Genomic DNA, 21,142 nt, shown 5'->3' with positions numbered 1-21,142 from the left:
ATGAGCAAAGCTATTTTACTGTACTCCCATTAACCGGTTGCCGACCAGCCACAGTACATATAGTACGGCAGGGCGACACTGCTGCGCAAAATCACGTATATATACATGATTTTGCAAATTGGGTAGGGGGTGCGTGCGAAGCACGCGACTGACCTACCCGTGCCGCCGAACGCTGCCGTGGGTGTCAATCACCGTGTCCCAGCCAGTGATTACCCGCCGGGTCCTGGCGATTGCCGGCAATCACTGAAACGGAGCACAGCTGCATTGTTTTCAATGCAGCTCTGCTCCCTGTCAGTTTCCAGCACACTGTTCCGGAGAGCAGAGCTTAGCTTTCCAGGACAGAGTGTTCCTGTGAAGTACACACCCCCCACTAGTAAAACACTCCCCTCACACAGTTAACCCTTTGATTGCCTAAAAATATTAACCCCTTCCTCCCCAGTGCCATTAGTACAGTGTTAGTGTTTTTTGGTTTTTTTTTGCACTGATTGCTGTATTGGTGTCACTGGGGATGTCAGTGACCCCAAGTCAGTTCCCCCCAGTGTCAGAAAGTCAGCCGCAAACCAGCCATAAGTTGCTGATCGCCACCATTATTAGTATATATAAAACAAAATCCCAGTATCTATACCACCATTTGTAAATGCTATAACTTTCATCTAAACCAATTAATTTACACGTATTGGGATTTTTTTTTAGCAAAGACATGTCGCAGAATACATTTTGGCCTAAATTTATGACAAAATTTGATTTTAAAATTTTTTTACTGGACATGTTTTATAGCAAAAAGTCCAAAATATTTTTTTTTCTCAAAATTGTTGCTTTTTTTTTTTTATAGCGCAAAAATAAAAGGCGATCAAATACCACTAAAAGAAAGCTCAATTGTGGGGAAAAAAAGATGTAAATTTCATTTTGGTGCAGCGTTGCATGACCACGCAATTGTCGGTTAAAATAACACCACCGCACCGTAACACAAACCACTTCTGTAACCACTTCCTGACCGCCCTATAGCAGAAATACTGCTACAGGGTAGCACGGGTGCGCAAAATCACATATATATATATATATATATATATATATATATATATATACACACGTGATTCGCGCTCCATTGGTTTTCACGCCCCTCCCAGATAGCATCAGATTTCCCATCAGTACACCAGTAATCACATTTAACCCCTTGATTGCCAGGAAGACGCTCATACACAATAAACCTCCATTGCTAGTATAGTGTCTGAATGGATCAATATCTTTGATCAGATCAGCACTATACCAGAGTTCACATTAGTATAGCGTCCCCAAAAACACAACGTTAGCGGGATCAGCCCTGGCACCTGCCAGCACCTGCGTTTAGCCTCTACGCTTACCACCACCCCCTTCTCCCCCAGCAAGTGCAGTGTCAGTAGGTCACTGTCACTTGATACATTGCACACAAAACCACAGTGTTCGCAGAATCAGGCCTGATCTCTGTTAGCACTTGTCGGTAAATTTTGATGACTCTCACCTTTTGGTGAACTGGCGAGCACTAGTGGCCTAATACATCCTGGTCTTTCACATACCTCTTAGATTGTAAGCTCCCAGGATCACGCCCTCCTAACCCTTTAGTATTGAACTGTATTGTTGCTGTATTGTCTCCCATTATACTGTAAAGCGCTGAGCAAACTGTTGGCGCTATATAAATCATGTATAATAATAATAATACCAGCACTGCAGTATGACATGGTGACATTGCGAGTCCCATAAGTGTAGTACAAGCTGGTGTGGTGGCGAGCACAAGTATTGTCCCGCAGCCACCAAGAATTCACAATGCCCCCCCCCCCCACTGCCTTCTCGGGCAGTCCCGTGCCATCGGGGGAACCTGAGAATGCAGCCAGTGCTTCTGCCAGCTGACCATAGAACTGATTGGAGACCAGAATGGTGCCAATCATCTTTATAGCCTAAGAAATCGGAAGCTACGAGCATGTCATCACTTCATAAACAGCGCCATTTGTAAATTAGGAAAGCATCTGATCACACCAATCTTGGTTTGATTAGATAATGTAAGGGCAGAGGAGATATCTAGAGTCTGATAGAACCCAGATTTCTCAAAAAAGAATACAATGACAAAGCCCATTAAAGTTATAGGGGATATTTGCATTCCCTGTTATAGCATTAAAAGTGATTAAAAAAAAAAAAAAAATGAAGGGGCCAGTGTAAAAATAATTAAAAAAAAATCAAAATAACAAAAAAAAAAATCACTCCGCACACATCTGCATTCGTGAGTGTTGATACTGTGCTAGTATGGAAACAGCGGCTGCACCATGCATGTGAGGTATCGCCACGAACGTCTGATCAAAGGTAGTAATTCTAACATTAGACCTCCTCTGTAAATCTAAAATGGTAGCTTGTAAAGGCTTTTAAAGCGTTGCCTATGGATATTAAAAACGTATGCAGTTTGTCGCCATTGCACGGGGCATGCACAGTTTTAAAGCATGTCAGGTTTGGTATCTATTTACTCTGCATACCATTATCGTTTATATTTTACCAAATAATTGGCCAATATTTTGTGTTTTTGTGCATTAAAAGTAAAAAAAGTTTTGTTTTTTTTTTAAATTGCGTTTGAAAAATTGCTGCGCGAGTACTATGTGACAAAAAATTGCAGCACCCACCATTTTATTCACTAGGGTGTTTGCTTTAAAAAAATATATATGTTTGGGGGTTAAATTAATTTCCTAGCAAAAAATACTGATTTTTTTCAGGTGAACAAAAAGTGTCAGAAAAGGCTTGGTCTTCAGGTGGTTAGAAGAGTGAGTGATGTGTGGCATAAACTTCTAATGCTGGGCATAAAACGCCCCCACGCCCCAAAACAACCCCTTTTTGGAAAGTAGACACCCCAAACTATTTGCTGAGAGGCATGTTGAATCAATAGGTTTACCACAGGTTTTTGGAAAATGACAAATCTTTTTTTTTTTTTTTACACAAAATTGACACTTAAATGATTTATTGCTCACACAAGTCATGGGTATATGTGGAATTACTCCACAAAATACATTCTGCTACTTCTCCCAAGTATGGGGGTACCGAGTATGTGTGAGACGTTTTGGCAGTCTAGCCAAGTACAGGATCCAATAAGCACCATCAGGCTTTTAAAGGGCTTTATTTCCTCATTACACTTCCTGACTACCTATCACAGTTTTGGAGGCCCTGAAATGCCAGGAAAGCATCAAACCCCCCCAAATGACCACTTTTTGGAAGGATGACACCCCAAGGAATTTTATAAGAAGCATGGTGAGTATTTTGCAGATCTCGTTTGTTGTTGCAACAGGTTTTTGAACATTGAAGAAAAAAAACAAAAACATTTTCTTTTTTTTTCGTACTTCAAAACCTTGTGAAAAAAAATGAGATCTGAAAAATACTCACCATGCCTCTTTTTAAATTCCTTGGGGTGTCTACGTTCCAAAAGGGGTCATGGGGGCGGGGGGGTTGGTGCTATCCTGGCATTTCAGGGCCTTCAAAACTGTGATAGGTAGTGAGGAAGTTACGTACCTTCAGGCTTTCAAAGTGGTCATTGGATTTCAGGCTCCTGTATGTGGCTAGGCTCCCAAAAGTCTCACACATGTGGTATCCCCATACTAGGTAGAAGTAGCAGAATGTATTTTGGGGTGTAATTCCACATATACCCATGGCTTGTGTGAGAAATATATAATTAAAATGACAACTTTGTGTAAAAAAAAACAAAAAAAGTTTTTGTCATTTTCCAGAAACTTGTGGAAAAAAAAAAAAAATCTTCCATGCACTCAATATGCCTCTCAGCAGATAGCTTAGGGTGTCTACTTTCCAAAAAGGGGTCATTGGGGGGTGTTTGTACTATCCTGGTATTTTAGCACCTCAAGAAATGTGATGGTCAGAAAGTAAAAGCTGTGTTAATTCCATTATCTATACCATAGTTTCTAGACGCTATAACTTTCACACAAAGCAATAAATATACACTTATTGGGATTTTTTTGAACCATAAACATGTAGCAGAATACATTTGGGCCTAAATTTATGACAAAATTAAAATATTTTTGGATATTTTTTGACAGAAATTAGTTTTTTTTCAACTTTTTTTTTTGTTTATAGCACCAAAAATAAAAAGCGCACAGGTGATCAAATACCACCAAAAGAAAGCTCTATTTTTCATATATGTACCGTATTGCATGACCACACAATTGTCAGTTAAACTAGTGCAGTGCTGTATAGCAATAAAATGGTGTAAATTACAGTATCTATACCATAGTTTGTAGGCGCTATAACTTTCACAGAAAGCAATCAATATACACTTATTGGGATTTTTTTTTACCAAAAACATGGAGCAGAATACATTTTGTCCTAAATTTATGATTAACTTTAGGTTTACTATATATTTTTTTATAGCCGAATGTAAAAAATATTGTTTTTCTCCAAAATTTTTGGTCTTTTTTTGTTTATAGCGCGAAAAATAAAAAGCGCACAGCTGATCAAAAACCACCAAAAGAAAGCACTATTTGTGTGAACAAAAGGATGTAAATTTTGTTTGGATACAGCAGTGCATGACCGTGCAATTATCAGTTGAATTAGTGCAGCGCCGAGTAGCAAAAAGAGGCCTGGTAATTAAGAGGGGTAAATCCTCTGGAGGGCAAGTGGTTAAAGTAGCTTCTTTTGTATGCAAACCTTTCTTGGAGCCATCTTTGTTGTAGTCGCATCATTCTGTGGTCCTCTTCTTCCTGTGGCAGTGGTGGATGGTCCTCAGTGATGCAGAGAATAGCACTCACAGAGGTGGCTGCTTTTGGCATTATTCTCCTATAAGCCCATGGCAGCTTAGTGATGCTCTCCCAGGGGGCATATCCCTGATGCCATCGGCTCACAGCAAGTAAATGAATGAGTTCTGCTATACCCACCCACTGCCCCCCGAATTAACAGCTTCCTTTCCCTACTTGAATTCGTTTTTTTTTGCTTCTTTTTCATTTTTACCATTAGAATGCAGGAAACCCTCATTGGATAAGGGAGGGGAAGTTTGGACAATGTTTATTGCTGGTGGGACTTTGGCCCAGAACAAGTATGCAGAGAAGGACTTTCCTGATCTTAATGTATTTTTCAGGACAATGACTCAAAGTAGGAAAGCTAGTGTATCAGCATATTAGCCAGGCAAACATAATTTCCAGGAGGTCATTAATGGCACCCGCCCAACCAACATAGTTTGCTTATTTTAAGACATAGGCATCAGAGACCACATCAGTAACAGACTATTTCAGTAACTTGCAGCCTATATTGGATTATTAAAAAGTGCTGCGCAAACTGTTGGCGCTATATAAATCCTGTATAATAACATACATTGAAAAATCAATATTTAATGAGCACCACTGCCATCGATCTCCATATGAGTGTTGCAGCTGAAGCTCCTTGCTCCATGGGCTGCGGGGACCTGATACATTTTTATACTGGACCACCCTCCAAGTTTCAGCAATTGTTATGAGCAGGGCCAATGCATCCACTAGGCAGCCACCTAGGGCGCACTGCCACCTAGGAGCGCCTGGCTGCAGCACAGGCTGGCACTCTTCCTGGGTTGGATGCTGCCACATAATGAATGATCGTTCAGCTGAGGGGAGGGCAGCAGAGGGTAGGAAGAAAGAACAAAAAAGATGCCAGGTGTCTGGGGCCAGTGTAGCAACTGAGCTGCCACTCCTTCCAGAGCTGTGCCTGTGGAGGAAGGTAATGTCTGATTCTGATGTCTCGTGTCTATGAGTGTGACCCAGCTGGCTATCTCATCACATGTGCAATGTGTCAGTGATTGATGACATCATCATGTTCTCACACCCGGCTCTTCTAGTGCCTGCTGATCTGTGTTAATGTTGGTGGTGATGTGTTGGATCTGTGTGGTGTGTGTGGCCTGCTGTCACAGTTTTATCTCCCCACATTGGCTGAGGAATTCCAGCCTGGGATCTGTGAGAGTGTGGATCCATCATCCTCCACTCACCACAACGGTCACCCTGCCATTGCCAGCCACAGATAATCTATCCGTGACACTAATTTAGTCTTTATTACTGGTGCTGCTGGCATCTTATGGCTCTTATTGTTACAAAGTAAATTTTGCACTTTCATGTTTTGTTTATTTAAAATTGTCTACTGTTTTTCAAAATGTTTCTTTATTGGGGGGTGGGGGGCGTGCAAATAGCTGGTCTTGCCTAGGGCACAAAATAGTCTAGGACCGGCCCAGGTTATGAGGCCATGCAATCCAAACAGCAAGCTGCCTTTGATGCTTTTTGCGGAAAAGCCAAATTGTCTTTGTAGACGAAGTATATATGCGAATACATGATTCACATATTGCTGTTGCATTATTCTGTGCATCCTCTCTGTTCATCAGAATCTTCCATTCAAAATTGATGCCTATTATATTTCCTCCTATAAGGTGGATATGCTGAAGCTCCAAATGGCAGTGTAACCACCCTATGGGAGGAAGTTCAATAGGCATCAATTCTAGATGGAAGAGCCTGCTGAAAAGAAAGGATGCATAGAAAAATGCAACAGCAATATGAGGTATAAATTATGCTTTTACATACAGTTGTGTTCAAAATTATAGCAGTCAGACATCACTAACCTGATCAATCACTGTTTTTGGTTGAAATTATATTTCTACATGGCAAATCATTTACTAGCAGGTGTAGTAGAGTAATAGAAATCCAACAGACCCAACAGTCATGACATGCATGCTGCTGATTCTGTGTAATTGAATCACTAATTGAAATGGGCATGTTCAAAATAATAGCAGTGTGGAGTTCTATTAGTGAGGTAATTCATTCTTTGAAAAACAGGTGGCAATTATTGCCCTTATTTAAGGAAGGAAGGCAGCAAATGTACATGCTGGTTACAGTGCATTTCTCTCTGAAATTCTGAGGAAAATGGGTCGTTCCAGACATTGTTCAGAAGAACAGCATACCTTGATTAAAAAGTTGATTGGAGAGGGGAAAACATATAAAGAAGTGCAGAAAATGATAGGCTGTTCAGCTAAAATGATCGCAAATGTTTTAAAATGGCAACCAAAACCTGAAAGACGTGGAAGAAAGCGAAAAACTACCATTCAAATGGATAGAAGAATAGCCAAAATGGCAAGGATTCAGACAATCAGCTCCAGGAAGATCAAAGAAGGTCTAAAGTTACTTGTGAGTACTGTTACAATTAGAAGATGCCTATGTGAAGCCAAGCTATCTGCAAGAAGCCCCCGCAAAGTCCCACTGTTGAAAAAAAAGACATGTGCTGAAGAGGTTACAATTTGCCAAAGAGCACATTGACTGGCCTAAAGAGAAATGGCGCAACATTTTGTGGACTGATGAAAGTAAGATTGTTCTTTTTGGGTCTAGTGGCCAGAGACAGTTTGTCAGACAACCCCCAAACACTGAATTCAAGCCAGAGTACACTGTGAAGACAGTGAAGCATGGTTGCGCAAGCATCATGATATGGGGATGTTTCTCATACTACGGTGTTGGGCCTATTTATCGAATACCAGGGATCATGGATCAGTTTGAATACATCAGAATACTTGAAGAGGTCATGCAGCCTTATGCTGAAGAGGAAATGCCCTTGAAATGGGTGTTCCAACAAGACAACGACCCCAAACAATCCAGTAAACGTGCAACATCTTGGTTCCAGACCAACAAGATTGATGTTATGGAGTGGCCAGCCCAATCCCCGGATCTTAATCCAATAGAAAACTTGTGGGGTGACATCAAAAATGCAGTTTCTGAGGCAAAACCAAGAAATAGAGAACTGTGGAATGTAGTCCAATCATCCTGGGCTGGAATACCTGTTCACAGGTGCCAGAAGTTGGTTGACTCCATGCAACAAAGATGTACAGCAGTTCTCAGAAACAGTGGTTATGCAACTAAATATTAAGTGATTCAAAGGAAAGCAAAATCTTCAAACATTTTTCAGTTTATATAGTGAATATTTGAGTTTGTAAAGAAGAATACAAACACTGCTATTTTTTTTGAACAGTCTAATATTCACTTTTCTTCAATTTTTTTAGAGGAACAACACAAATTTGATATATTTTTCTTCATGTTTTGATTTGGAATAGAATGTGTAGTGTTCCCAATGCATTTGTGTGTATGGAAATAAAAGCGATTAGAAGGATTTTGAGCTTTATTCATTGCTCTAAATCATCCCCTATTCCTCCCACCATGCCAATGAGGGACCAGAGGGTTGAACAAAATTCTCCCATCAACACACGATGCTGATTGGGGGAACCCTACCACAGCGCTATTGTGCTCTACCCTATGGTGAGCCTTCCCCACTGGCAGAATATAATGATCAGTGTTGTTCGCGGCACTGATCATTCTTGAAAGACCCAACAGGCTGCTTATACACAAGTCAATTGAGAGATCGACTTGTGTACAACCAGCCAGCCCATACATGGATCAAAATCCGGCTGCCAAACATGCAGATTTTGGATCAAATGTTGATCCATGTATGGTTGGCGTGAAACACTCCAATGCACCCCCCCCCCCCTCCCGACCACAGTCAGAGAAGCTTCATTCCAGCTACCCTCTTTAGCAGAGCCTTTGCTTCAAAGTCACTCCCCTGCTCCTCCTACCAGGCCAGTGATTGACAGCAACTCAGTCCTGGGTACCCTCCAGAGAAAGCAACATGACTGTGGATGTGAACAGTGCGCGCTCCCTGACCCAAAGTTTGGAGAAGAGTAGTGGAGTGACTACAAAACATCTGGATTCATTGAAGGCAGGTTAAGGCTTGGTTTACACTTGTGCCAGAACATGCCCGTTTATGCATGTTTGCAGCACGTTCCCAGGCATTCTCAGATTTCATTAACTTGGTGAGCCTCAAGAAACAGATGGCTTTAAAAGGTGCTTCATGCTCTCCTAATGGGTAGAATTAATCAGCTCAGACTTCTTTCTGCAGAATCTCCAACTGTGTGTACACCATGCTAACAAAGCTGGTCTGTACAGGGATTGGATACGATGACAGGTATAAATTATTTGAAATAAACTAAATCCAGATAAGAGGACATGTAAAGCAGAAATCCATCAGACATGTACAATTTATACAAATATACATATTCAGGTTCTGAAAGTGCTTTCCCAGAATTACCTCTCCTCAATGGACCTCCTGTCCTACTCAACATGACAGTGGTGTCCTAGTAGCACCCTCCAACCCATATTGGCCCGTTATATTCCACTACAGTGGTCCCCCAGTCATTACCTCATATCATACCACTTTGGTCCCCCAGTATTACCCCCGACTATTATGCTCCCCCAATAAAACCTACACCAAGATGGTCCCCTAATATTACCACTGCCATAATAGGGTCCCCCAGTATTACTCCATCACCCCCCGCCATGACAAAGTGTACTCAGTCATACCCCACAGCAGAACATATTGGTCCACCAGTGTAGTCGTCCCTCCATGCCGCCACCACCATTATGGTCCTCTAATCACACTGCCCCACCAAAATGGCCTTCTAGTATTACCACTACTATAACAGCTCCCCTTATCATACCTCACAACCCAATTAACAACGGTGGTCCCCTAGTATTACCCACTCTCCATCACACACACTATAATGGGCCCCTAGATGTGCACCTCTTTATAACCAACCCCACACTACAACAGCTTCCTAGCACAATCTCACCACCATAATAGGCCCTCTATCATACCCCACGCCACAATGGTCCCCTAGTAATACCACAATCATATGTCCTCAGTTATACCCCACTACAATGGTCCCCCTTTAATACTCCATCACCACGATAATGGGCACCCAATCATACCCCCAGAGCACACCACATTGGTCAACCAGTATTGCTAAATTCTATCACCAGAATTAAATCCATATTGGATCAGCACAGTTTGTGTCTCCATCTAAATCCATACAGGGGTTGCTGAGCCTTGGTGCTGGATAGCTAGCCCTGCCCACCCACCTATCAGACAACACAGATCAAAGAAGATGGGGCATGACAGTGCACACAGATTCACAAAGTGGGTGGGGGTGAATACAGTGGGTGTGGTCCCAGAAATGTTTTGGCAGCATCCAATGACCTGAAGGTAATAGCTTATAACCCATGGTCTAAGAATCAATTCCTGTGCTCTCTACTGTACTGTTTATATGAGTCTTTTTGATTTTGCCAAATCTTTAGTGCCTATAGGGGATTGTTTTAGGTGTGGAGAATTAATCGCTTCTAGGCAAAGACTAGTTTGCACTTGGTCAGTCGGTGCACCCACAGTGGAAAGCATCTGTCAAAAGTCAAAGCTTGCAGCTCATAAAATGCAGGGGTTGAAGAATCCATTGCAGCTTCTGCTACAATATCTGCGTCCCCATCACTTTTCTCCATTTCATCCTCAAATAGGCTTGAAAGTTTTATTCATGAACAGAGCTCACTGGGAGAAAGAAAGTGTAGTGTTTTTGGTTCCTGGAAACCAAGGGTCCTAGGAGTGCCAAACATTTTCTGAAGAATTCAGATGTACTGGCAGAGAGAACTACTTTTGTCAGATAGGCCACATATTGCGTCCCTGAGAGGGAGTTATAGTCCGATGAGGAGAGCCTGTAATATAATAGAATATTATTCTGGGACAAGGGAACAGCTACTATCCTAAGAGATGTTCTGAGGTGTTCCTCAGGTGTTAGTCAGCCTTTTTTGTCCAAGCTCCCTTGGGCCTGTGATCCACCATTGCTAAAGTGAGGTAATCCCCAATGGGGTGCTCACGGAATGGGATGTGGTAAAATGGGGCTGGAATGCAGGAAGCACAACACAGATGCTGCCCCTGTTCCTGTGTCTCTGTAACAGAAGGCATATTTTGCAGCTGATGTTGCAGGCAGAAGTGCAGCAGCCATGAGGCGTGTTGTAACTGTCCTCATCCTAAGACTAAGATAAAAGGGAATAATTAATGATTTCTCTTCCTCCGCAATCTGTGCTAATCACGGAGGGACGTCTATTAATAGGAAGGAACTGATGCACAATACAGGGAAACCCTGTCTTGCCCCCTGCAGATAGCTGGTCTATTAGGGGTCCAGGCTTTACCCATCACAGTGGATATAGCGCCAAAGGGGTCTTCAAGGTAGGGGAACCATAGAAATAGACAACAGCCCTGAAACTGTATAGCATGTTGCAGCTAACTGCAAGAGTAGTACTTCATTCCAAGGTGAGTGCCCAAATCACAGTGGGGTCCAGTTACAGTCCCCAAGGTATAACACAGAGGGTTAATTTAATCTAGAAATCCCAGGGCAATATGCAGTCAGATCTTGATAGAAGTGTCAGAAAAAAGAGTTAAAGAAAAAAAAAAAAAAAAAAAAAAAAAACAGATCACCTAAGGACACTAGGAAAAAAACTAGTGTCTCAAGGGTTGGGTAGTGTTATGTGCATATACGTTAGGGGCAGCCTAGCAAGTTTTGTCTAATGTCTGATCACCTGAAAGTAGTTTGCATATAAGCCATGGTCGATAAATACAAGCTCCATGTCCTGTACTGGACTAATGTAGATAAATGTTTTGGGTACAGCTTCAGTAATATAATTTACCAGTAATGAACTGCATCTCACATCCTGCTGAGTGCTCAGAATCTTCACTAACAAAGTTGGGTCCTCTTTAGAGTGCTGGGTTTCTGCTGCTGCATGGGTTAACTGCCTCAGGTGCAACATTAAAGTTCATTTAAAAACAGGCATCTGACCTTTTCTGTCCTCTCCTTCATTCACAACACTCCTTGCATGGTTTTCACAGAGTGATCCACAATCTTGATAACAATGCAAGACCTCTTGTGAATGAAGGAGAGGAAAGAAAGGGGCGGGCAGCTGTCAGGACTTTTTCAATGTTATACTTGAGTCAGTTAACCCATGCGTCGTCAAGTTTGGCAGTAACCCATGCAATGGCAATCTGCAGTACTTAGGATACATTTAATTACAGGAAAGTTTTGTGACTAAATCTAACACCTCCACACAAAAAAAAAAAAACCTAAAAAAATAAACTTCAGTTTTAAAACAAAAAAAAAAAAAAACACCCAATGTTTTGTTCTCTATACACCGATTTGTGGTATTAATCTTTGGTACTGCTGAAAATCCATTTAATCACTATTAGGAGTTCAATATGCCAGTTCAATCTGGGATTGTGGTATCTTTTTTCTATGCAAGTTTTTGCTGAGGTTACGAGTGTGCAGCATTAAAAGAGTGATAAGACCTCTAGTAGACCAGAAATTTGAAGACACATGAAAATACCAAGCTTTTCTACATTCAGTATGCCGATTCCCTTGGTGTATAGATTCACGTAAAAGCATTAAAACCATGTTGTGCAGGTCTATGAGCTCCACATTTATCCTCTATTTTAAGAGAAAGCTGGCAGAACCAATGCAAAGATAACCTGTTTCATCTTTCTTCTGAAAAGGATAAAAATAAACTTTGTTTTAAATAGATTTAGTACTATAAAAGCAGCATCAAGCTAAGAATAGCAAAGAGAACTCAATAATCTGAATGTTATAGGATAAACAAGTGGCCCAATATCCTCCTTACTCAAAATAATTCACACAAAACACAATACATTTCTTTACAAAACTTTCTTGTAAAATAAAAGAAAAAAGGGAGAATCAAAGTTATACAATCTCATACACTAATGTTCACATTTAAGATTTGCATCTTGGTTCTTTGGAAGGGTGCAAGAAAAGTGACAGAAAACCTTGGACCCTTTTCATTAAGTCCTGTCTTATACCTGATAGTTACTTCAAAAAGAAGTTACTGTGCAAGAAGCAAGCCCTCATTTGCAGCAGGGCACCTGCAATTATTACTGCCAATAACACTGGGCAACACTCATTGCTAAAGTTCTCATTAAAGAGTAAATCTTAAAAAAAAAAAATAAAAAGTGTGTGCGCGCACATTTAGACCAAGAGGACTCAAATCTACTATTTAGGACCAAATGAACTACAGCCCATATCATTACATCAGTCCTCTGAATGACAATGAGATGTAGTTCACCGGCTCACCTGCCTACATGATTACTTTTTTTGCTATATCTGAACTTATTCTGTACAAAAAAATATACACAGCTGTAGAACGCTACATGTATTAGAACATTGTGATATAAATTACATTTTAAAATATTACCATTTGTGTAACTGTAAACTGATAAAGTATTTAAACGTATTAGGGTTAATACAAATAAAGACACAATGCTGTTATCTATCCAATGTTTTAAGCAAGGAGTTGTTTCCTCTTCCAGCAGTAATAGGCTTATTATCTGAATACAGGATTTTAGATCTATAAAAATGTCCCACTGTAGAATAAGTCGTGTTCATATAAAAATAGTTAAGATGCCAAAATGCTCTAATTTTTTAACCTGATTCAGAAAGTCCTCTATGAAATCAAGAGGCTGTGGGTGACATTAAGGGATTTTTTTTGTCAACTGCACCCACAAAGGCAACAAATGTGAAACCTGTTATTCCAGTTATGGCTTTTTTCTCCATTGTGGTTGGTCATCAGTAGATAGGGTTGTACGCCCCTTGTGTGATTATATGAACATGTATTTATCATGCACACGCTCTGTTCTTCTCCAATAGATGTACGCTCAAGTTAAATGTAAGCCTGGTAATTACATGGATTTGTGCTATTGTGAATAGTAATCTACCTAGTCCATACAGTAAATAGCTATGCCATTAAAGTTCTGCCGCCAGTGTCCACTACTCCTCCACATAATGATTATTTATACACAATAACAGACAATATGTATCTGGACCTAAAGTGAACGGTTTCATGGTGAAGCTCCGTAAGATCCTAGCAGGCTCAGTTCTGCTATTCCAATACATGATGACTTGAACTCCTGGAATTCCGAGGCTTGAGCAAACGAAGTTTGATGCTTTTGAAAAAAAAAGAAAGTTTTTTTTTTTTCCTTTAAAAGTCCAATCATAAGAAAAATCTAAACAGTCCAACGCATCATTTACTTTTGTAAAATGTCCAGGATCAACCCATAAAAAGGCATAAGATGGCTTATGTCCTATATGCACCTCAACTGGGTTTTGTGGGAGCTTTAATCCTGACTGTCTGGGTTCGTACTTGCAACTTTGCCTGCTGACTTTGGACCTCTGATGTGCTGGATACAGGTGCTGAAGTCTGGCTTGTTGGAGCCTGAAGCTGTTGTGAAGCAGTAGCTGCCATTACTTGGTGCTGTAAAAGCTTTTGTTGCACCACATGGGCTGCAGCTGTGCCTGCTGGTATCACCTGTACCTGTTGTGGGCCTGCAGCTGTAGCCTGGGTCAAAGTCACAGTTTGTGGCTGAACCTGTGGGTTACAAAAATCATTACCAATGTGAGTTCAATTAAATAACACATTAAAAGACATTAAGCCCCCAGGTCACATCGGGTGCGATTTGGCACGCAATTTGCATGCTAGGCGACTTGCAAATCGTATGCCAAGTCGCACCCTGTTGTCCGCTATTAGAGTGTTCATATCGGTGCGGTTCTGACTTGGTTGGAGCCGCACCGATTTCTAAGGTAGAACATGCACTAATTTTGTTGCGATTTGCATAGATATCTGTGTCAGATGTCTTGCAAATCACAAGGAAATCGGCAGGTCACCCAATTTTGAAATTGTGCGACTTCATTTCAAAATCGGCTTTGATGTGACCGGGATGTAGTACAATATGCTTGATGGAAACCAGCAATGAGAGAAATATGGAAGCTAACCTGTTTAAATGAAAATGTTTCCTACCTAGCTGTCATGCCAATCCAATTACTTTACTTGCCCTAGGGCAGGCATGTCCAAAGTCCGGCCCGCGAGCCATTTACGGCCCGGGGGTCGGTTTATTACGGCCCTCCAACAGCCCTTCCTGCTCTGTGTAACGTGGCCCTCCCTTCTATGGCAGACAGTCTTCTGCTTGAGAGCAGAGGGCAGTGCGCATGCCTGACTGCGGCGTGTTCTCCCTGGTCTGTGTAAATGCGGCTGTCGCACGGCCCTCCCTTCTGTGGCAGACAGTCTTCTGCTTGAGAGCAGTGAGCATGCGTGACTGTGCCGCGCTGGGAGCGACAGAGGGCGGTGACGTCAGGGCCGGGCTTCCAGCGTGAAGTGTGTTTCTCTTCCCCTCCCGGCTGCCGAGCAGAGACTTCAGCTCCAGCTACCTTTTTCACCCTTCACATTAGTGCAGGTAAGTTTTTTTAAAATTTATTTTCAATACATTGTGAAAACTCAGCTGTCAGTTGATCTTAATGTTATGAAATGAAAAGTATGTCGTTTGCAATTAACTTGGCATAAAATAATTTATTTGTATTTAATTGTAATGGTTCAAAGAATGTTTGGAAAAATGTTCGGCCCTCCACCATGTTCACTTCATCCAATCTGGCCCTCTTTGAAAAAAGTTTGGACACCCCTGCCCTAGGGTCTGTCACCTAAAAAGTATTAAACAATACAGATTTTACCAACTGCATGCTTGTTCTAGATCACTGACTTAGTAAGTAATAAATGCAGAGGCAGATAGCATTTTCAAAAGGATATCAACAGTGGTAACCAATATTGGGACAAACGTTGGCTATGTACCAATAATACATTAGTCTGGGGTTGTGCATCCAACAGACATACACCAATATTAAGCCGATTAGTGAAATATCTTTTCACACTTGCGAATGCACCTGCATGGCGACAACGCGAAAACCTCAGCAGGGGTTCCCACCATTAACTGCGAGAGGCAGCGCCATTGAAACAATGGGAGACGCCGAATCACTCATGCAGCGATCACATGCGAGTGACCAGTGCTGGACACAGACTGTTATTAAAGTTATAAAAGGTCAGAGTCCTTTTAAACAGCAGGGATGGGCTCTAGTGGAGGATTAGCCCTCTTTCAAAGTGGACAGCTCAAGGAAACACCCAGTAATACAAAGAAAAGGAAAGACATAGTGCTCTCTGCATTTAAAAATCAAAGGTATTTATGAAAACTCACATTAACCACTATTGTCGTTCTGGTTTGGACGTCATATGACATCCTCCCGAAATACGCCACAGGCAGTGTTGCGGCGTGATCTGTCACCGTCTGTCCACTGGTCAAATCCGATGACTGAGCAGTGTATTGGCCCCCTGCTAGTACCATGTGATCGCTGTGACCAATCACAGCAGATCACATGACAAATGTAAAAAACGAATGGCTTTGATTCATGCTTTCATGCTGTTCATTGTATACAATTGTGTCACTAGCTGTGATTAGTCACAGTGATCACATAGTACAGACAGGGCCAATCATATCTCATCTGTACCATGTGATTTGTTGTGGCCAACAATACACACTGAATGAATCAATTTAATTCAGGAAAAATAGTTGCTTATATCAGTGAAATTCACTGGTATAAGAAATCATAGCCACTTGCCAACTGCAATACATATATATACACATTGCGGTTAGCAAATATATCAGCCATAATTCTGAAATCTTTTTCTTCAGCCAGTGGCCAAGGGTTATCGTCTCTGATCGCCTCTATGGCCTTGGTGGACCAGAGCGATGTCATGACGTCATGTCCGGTCTAGGGTGGATGTAAACAATTAAAAAAAAAAAACAAACAAAAGATGAAATTTTTTTTTTTTTTTTTAATTTTGATTTTAAAAGGTAAAAGGAGAGATTTGGGGTCTGCACATGACCCCTTACAGACACTGGTGAAAAAACAGATACCTCCTGTGTAGGAGGGGTTATATAAAAATCCAGTTTTATTGATCTGCCAGTGTCCTTTCACCTCTAGGTAGCATATAAACACACATAATCATGATTATAGCCTGTGTATGTCTCGTGATGTACGATAAAGAAAAATTTATTAAAAAAGAAAAGAAAAAAAACAATGAATCAAGCGAACCCCACACTGTTTCAAGACCACTACAGATTGGAGTAACACCTTCATAGCTGGTCACGCTCAGGCGAAAACAAGTCCTGCACCACACTGTACAGGGCCCAAAGTTGCGACAGCAGAGGATTGAAGGGGAAAAAAATTGCATTCTATGGTCAAACACAATCCTGTCACGGACGTACTTGTCAGGAAGGAGTCCACGTGGCTGAAAATCAGCAAAGACAATCTCCTACCCTGGAACGGGTGGGATAAACCTTCATGCTGAGCTGGACTTAACTGCGGGTCTGTTGGACTAGTGGATCCAGGAGCACTTGGCCCCATCAGCGGGGGCCGTGACAGGCTCAGGACCCTTGTCAAAAGGGAACCAGAGGAAAGTGCAAAGGGGGAATGCCAGGATTCCCTGCAAGTGCACAAGCAGGCTCTCTATATAAAAAGGGGGCAAAGATAGGCTGTGTCTGTATACACATCACAAATCCAAGCTGTCTGTAGAATTCAATATCTGCAGTGTGGGGAGGAGGAGCTCAGATAAGTGCTGTGTGTGCAGTGACAGGATGAGAGGAGCAGCTCAGCAGCCACAGAGTCCACAGACGGAAGAGGGGGTAAAACTAAAATCTGGGGAAGAAGGAGCCCTCCCCAACAGCCTCAGAACCAGACATGCTTACAACACTTCTGTTCAAGCAGTTAATTAGACAACACAGCATTTACCATCATCCCAGACAGCCTCTGTTTCCTGCTTTCTGTGTGACACTATGGAAACAGAGCCATGTGACAGACCTGCTGGCTCTAGTTTGGTGCTTGGATGTGTGCCTGTGCAGTAAGCTTGTCCACAACTCCCAAGGAGGGAGGGGCTGAGAGAGGGAGTGGATTTCTGAAGTAGTATCCCCCCCCCACTAAACTTTCAAACTCAAGATCAACTGTTACTGGGAGCTACATGAAAGACGCAGCGCAACTGCTGGAAACACACAAGGAGGTAGGAAAGAAAGAGCAGCTGATTTGTGATGATGGTAACATCTGCTAAATATTTAACCCATCACATACTTCTCTCCTTGAAAACCCCAGTAGTGATCAAAAATCACCAAAAGCTCTAGATTTGTGAAAAAATGATATCAATTTTATGTGGGTACAGAGTTGCATGACCACGCAACTGCCAGCTAAAGTAATACAGTGCTGTGTAGCAAAAAATGGCCTGGTGAGGAAGGCGGTAAAATCTTCTGGAGGGCAATCAAATGCAGTGAGGAGGAAGTGGGAGGGGGGGGTTCAACAGACACACAGCTTGGGAGCACGCAGGCACTATGTGCCTCCATAGCAAATGGCTTGACCTCCAGAGGATTTACCCCCCTTCATGGGGACACATGAAGAAGAAGAGCAGCCACCAGTGGGAGACCCAGGAAGAGGTGGAACGGGGCCGCTCCGTGCAATACCACTGCACAGAGCAGGTGAATAGAACATGTTAATTTGAATTAAACATTTTTTTTTAAGTTTAGTCATTTAAATAAACATATTTTAAATGCAGATTGTAATGTTACAAAATGCATAGAAACAGAAGGGAAGTTTATTACCTGCTGAGAGGCTGACACCACCTGCTGCAGAGTAGCAATTGCAGCTTGTTGCTGAACCACCTGAGGGAGTTTGGCAACCTTTAGAGGAAAGAGAAAAATCAGCACGCAAAATTAAAATCTCACAGAAAGACAAACATTGCCAAGTTTGCATTGATTTCACATAGATATTAAACAAACAATCCGGTTTAATGGAAATATAGTATACATTTTGTTTGTGTATCTTCCACTTGGTCCTCCTTTAGTGCATTTAAGGTATCATGTTCCAGGAAAGATAAAGGAAATTTCAACTTTCTTCAATTCCAAGCATAGTTTTTATGCCATTAAAAAAAGGATTTTTGTATTCACTGTAAAATAGTTTTTTTTTTGGCACAAAAATTCTTATAGTGTTGGGTTATACTGCTACATACAGGAGAAATGAACACTGGCAACAATAAAACAATTGTCCAAAACAACAACCTGGTTGAGGTGAAAGGCAGAAACTACCTTAGATAAAAAGGAAGCCCTTGGCCTGAACACCACCTATGTAAAACAAGGGGATCTTTGCAGAATCAGGCTTACCAAATCAGATATGCACCTCGTAGAAACACCATCTTGAGGCAAAGAGCACAGAGAGCAATGTCTCTAATGGGCTCACATGATCTTTAAAAGCACAGACAGAACACAGATTCAGATCATACAGATTCACAGGCGAACATGAACAGGGAAAGCTACATGAGAAACTCCGTGTTCATTTGTCTAAATCAGTGGTTCTCAACCTGTGGAACCTAAGGACCCACATATCTCCTTAGTCATTAACCGCTTGCCTGCTGCCCTATAGCAGAAATACTGCTACAGGGTGGTAGGGCTGCGCAAAATCACATATACAGTTGCAAGAAAAAGTATGTGAACCCCTTGGGATTACGTGGAGTTTTGCATGAATTGGGCATAAAATGTGCTCTGAACGTCATCTAAGTCACAACAATAGAAGAACACAGTCTGCTGAACATAATACTTCACAAACATTAGATGTTGCCATGGTTTAATTGCACATAACATGTAAACATTCACAGTGCAGGGAGGAAAAAGTATGTGAACCTTTGGACTTAATAACTGGTTGACCCTCCTTTGGCAGCAATAACCTCAACCAAACGTTTCCTGTAGTTGCAGATCAGACCTGCACAACGATCTGGAGTCATTTTGGACCACTCCTCTTCACAAAACTGTTTCAGTGTAGCAATATTTTTGGGATGTCTGGTGTGAATCGCTCTCTTAAGGTCATGCCACAGCATTTCAATCGGGTTGAGGTCAGGACTCTGACTGGGCCACTCCAGAAGGCGTATTCTGTGCTGTTGCAGCCATTGTTTTGTTGAATTACTTGTATGCTTTGGGTCATTGTCCTGTTGCATCACCCATCCTCTGCGGAGCGACAGTTGGCGGACAGATGGTCATACATTTTCCTGCAAAATGTCTTGATAAACTCTGGAATTCATTTTCCCATCAATGACAACAATCCGCCCAGGCCCTGAGGCAGCAAAGCAGCCCCAAACCATGATGTTCCCTCCGCCATGTTCTACAGTGGGGATGAGGTTTTGATGTTGGTGTGCTGTGCCTTTTTTTCTCCACACATAGTGTTGTGTGTTCTTCCCAAACAACTCAATCTTGGTTTCATCTGTCCACAGTATATTTTGCCTGTAGTGCTGTGGAACATCCAAGTGCTCTTTTGCAAACTTCAAACGTGCTGCAATATTCTTTTTGGACAGCAATGGCTTCCTCCGTGGTGTCCTCCCATGTACTCCATTCTTGTTTAATGTTTTCCTTATTGTAGATGTGTCAACAAAAATGTTAGCATGTGCCAGAGATTTCTGTAGGTCTTTAGCTGACACTCTGGGATTCTTCTTTACCTCATGCAGCATTCTGCGCTGTGCTCTTGCAGTCATTTTTACAGGACGATCACTCCTAGGAAGAGTAGCAACAGTGCTAAACTTTCTCCATTTGTAGACAGTCTGTCTTTCTGTGGACACATGAACATCAAGGCTTTTGGAGATACTTTTGTAACCCTCGCCAGCTTCATGCAAGTCAACAATTCTTGATCGTAGGTCTTCTGAGAGCTCTTTTCTGCGAGGCATGGTTCACATCAGACAGTGCTTCTTGAAACCAGTAAACCCAAAACAGGTGTGTGTTTTTTAAGGGCAGGACAGCTGTCAGCAACACATCCAATATCATCACACTGATTGGAGTCAAGGTTGGCTCACTCCTGGCTCCAATTAGCTCTGGGAGAAGTCATTAATCTAGGGCCTCACATACTTTTTTCTCCCTGCACTGTGAATGTTTACATGTTATGTGCCATTAAACCATAGCAACATCTAATGTTTGTGTAGTATTATGTTCAGCAGACTGTGTTCTTCTATTGTTGTGACTTAGATGACGTTCAGAGCACATTTTATGCCCAATTCATGCAAAACTCCACGTAATCCCAAAGGGTTCACATACTTTTTCTTGCAACTGTATATGCATAATTTGCATTTCCGGGTAGGGGGAGTGCACCTCCCTACCCGCGCCACCTTTGGTGGCTAGGGATCTCAATCACCGGGACCCCGTCAGTGAGTCCCCGCCAGCAATTCCCCACCGGCACCCGATGATCGTCAGGGAAGGCTGACAGGGGACAGACCTGTGTGTAACACAAGTCTCTCTCCTGTCAGCATGGATATGCTGTTTTGTATCTCTCTGCCTTCATAACTGAGCGTATATAAGGTCCTTTTTTCTCTATTATTTTATGTTTGTACTTTTTGCACATCCACTTTTCAGGTGG

At 41.9% G+C, this 21,142-nt stretch overlaps 1 protein-coding gene across 6 annotated transcripts in view; it reads right to left on the bottom strand.

Moving 5' to 3' along the window:
• Window positions 1-12,526: 12,526 nt before the first annotated feature.
• The window catches only part of LOC149455491 (E1A-binding protein p400-like), a 201,517-nt gene continuing 192,901 nt past the window's right edge, over window positions 12,527-21,142 (bottom strand). For all 6 annotated transcript variants that reach the window (XM_089686148.1, XM_089686151.1, XM_089686150.1 and 3 more), the window contains 2 exons: window positions 18,355-18,432; window positions 12,527-14,255 (listed from right to left, as the gene is read on the bottom strand). In XM_089686148.1, coding sequence (XP_089542274.1) covers window positions 13,983-14,255; window positions 18,355-18,432 — 351 coding nt within the window. In that variant the 3' untranslated portion in view covers window positions 12,527-13,982. The remainder of the gene's footprint in view (window positions 14,256-18,354; window positions 18,433-21,142) is intronic.

This window comes from Staurois parvus, unplaced genomic scaffold (assembly GCF_062004578.1).
Source record: "Staurois parvus isolate SC_StPar_1 unplaced genomic scaffold, SC_StPar_1.0 ptg000392l, whole genome shotgun sequence".
In the NCBI taxonomy this organism is placed as follows: Eukaryota; Metazoa; Chordata; class Amphibia; order Anura; family Ranidae; genus Staurois; species Staurois parvus.
The sequence above is the reverse complement of the archived record's forward strand: the minus strand, read 5'-3'. Positions and strand labels throughout refer to the sequence as shown.